General features: G+C 31.3%; 1 protein-coding gene across 1 annotated transcript in view; it reads right to left on the reverse strand.

Annotated features, from left to right (window-relative positions):
• The window catches only part of LOC111691047 (tetraspanin-17), a 1,690-nt gene extending 182 nt beyond the window's left edge, over positions 1-1,508 (reverse strand). Inside the window, exons 1-4 of the mRNA XM_046955545.1 lie at positions 1,207-1,508; positions 657-851; positions 501-581; positions 161-439 (exon numbers count right to left, since the gene is read on the reverse strand). Coding sequence (XP_046811501.1) covers positions 161-439; positions 501-581; positions 657-851; positions 1,207-1,293 — 642 coding nt within the window. The 5' untranslated portion in view covers positions 1,294-1,508. The remainder of the gene's footprint in view (positions 1-160; positions 440-500; positions 582-656; positions 852-1,206) is intronic.
• Positions 1,509-1,772: the final 264 nt, after the last annotated feature.

Genomic DNA, 1,772 nt, shown 5'->3' on the forward strand with positions numbered 1-1,772 from the left:
ATATTCTAATCTATATTCTAGTCTATAGTCTAGTCTATAGTCTAGTCTATAGTCTAGTCTATAGTCTAGTCTATAGTCTAGTCTATAGTCTAGTCTATAGTCTAGTCTTTTTCAAGCATTCAAAAGAACATAAATTTAAAAAACAATACATAATACTTACATAGCCCTCCTTGCGTACATCATAACCACATTGTTTGTTTTTAATTAATTCGTGTGATTGCCGTCGGCAGCAAGAAAATGGTACACCGCAAGCCTCCCGGCTGCCAATGGCATAAGAGGAACAATTAAAATAATTATTGCTATCCCAATCTTTGGGACCATCAATGCCACAACATTGCAGCCAGTCTTCTTGTATCCAATCAATAAGATTCTGTTGATCGGGATCTTCCCGATAATGTATAATAAAGGCGCGCAAGCCCTCAGTGGCTTGATCTTTTATCTAAGATGAATATTTAAATTAGTTAAATACTTTTTAAATCACTTAAAGCAAATTAACATACCCAGCCTTTGTCTTTCAATACAAGATACATGACACCAAAACAAACTTCCACGACGAGTAAAATACACACTAGTAAAATAAACTGACAAACAAAATGAATTAATTAATTTATAAAAATGTTTTAATTGTTGTTGTTAAAAGTTAAAGCTTTACTTACAGTTGCTAATAGACATGTATTTTCACGCAGGGCTCCTACACTCCCCGTAAAACCAATTAAAAATGCACAACTACCAATACATATTAGTACGAAGGCCGGATCTAACACCAACAGGGTCAACTTGTTTAAATTGCTGAAGGTGTCTTTTTCATTCCATGCCCAAATGCCAGCCGCTAGTATAATTAAACCAGTCATCTAAAAAAAATTGACAAAATTACATTTGATTTTCAATCTCTAATTAAGTAAATTTTGAAATTCAACAAAAAAAAATATCATAAATCGATAAACTACAGCTAAATCAATACACAGCAAACCCATTTACATTGCTTATAACTCCAAAATAGGATATAACGACGGCGCCAAAACGGCCTTGCATCGATCGTCGTTGTAACTTTTGATCACTTTGCACAAAAAAATTCTTTGTATCTGTATCTTTGACAAAATATTACAATACAAACAAAACCATATAAAACAACAAAATCTTTTTCACAAATGCACTTAATAAACAAACAATTGAAAACATATACAATGTCTACTAGTGTGGACTTACCCATAACAATGTATTGCAAACAAACAATACATATTTCATGCAACAATTTACTTCTCTTGTTTCATGTCGATATTTTCGGACGGGCATAGTTTTATCTTTCTTTTTTTAATTATAACAATTAATATTTGTCGAAATAATTCTAATGAGATTCTTTAAATACACTTAAATTATTTATGTTGGACTTTAAGAGAAAACCTTGAAAAAATCCAATACTTTGCAATGAATGAAATTATAGTAAAACAAATATCCAATTGGAAAATAAAAAAATTTACTAGCTGGCTAGCAGAGCCCTGCGTTGACATATATTACATCCTACGGCGTCTAACAGTAAATGTGTCGGCGGCGGCTTAAAATTGAAAGTAAGCCGGCTAAGTTTTCAACTAAGTTTAGTTTTAAAATTTTTAACGATTTTAAATTAAAACGTAATCTGAGAGATCAGAAAGAGAGATTTTGGAAGCAACCCTACAAGAAATGTATGACCGAAACTAACACATACAAAATGATTTTACTAACACACTTGCAACATTTTTCTTTAAAAATTGCAAAAAAAAATAGTTAATGGATAA

The sequence above is a fragment of the Lucilia cuprina genome, chromosome 2, assembly GCF_022045245.1.
Source record: "Lucilia cuprina isolate Lc7/37 chromosome 2, ASM2204524v1, whole genome shotgun sequence".
NCBI lineage: Eukaryota > Metazoa > Arthropoda > Insecta > Diptera > Calliphoridae > Lucilia > Lucilia cuprina.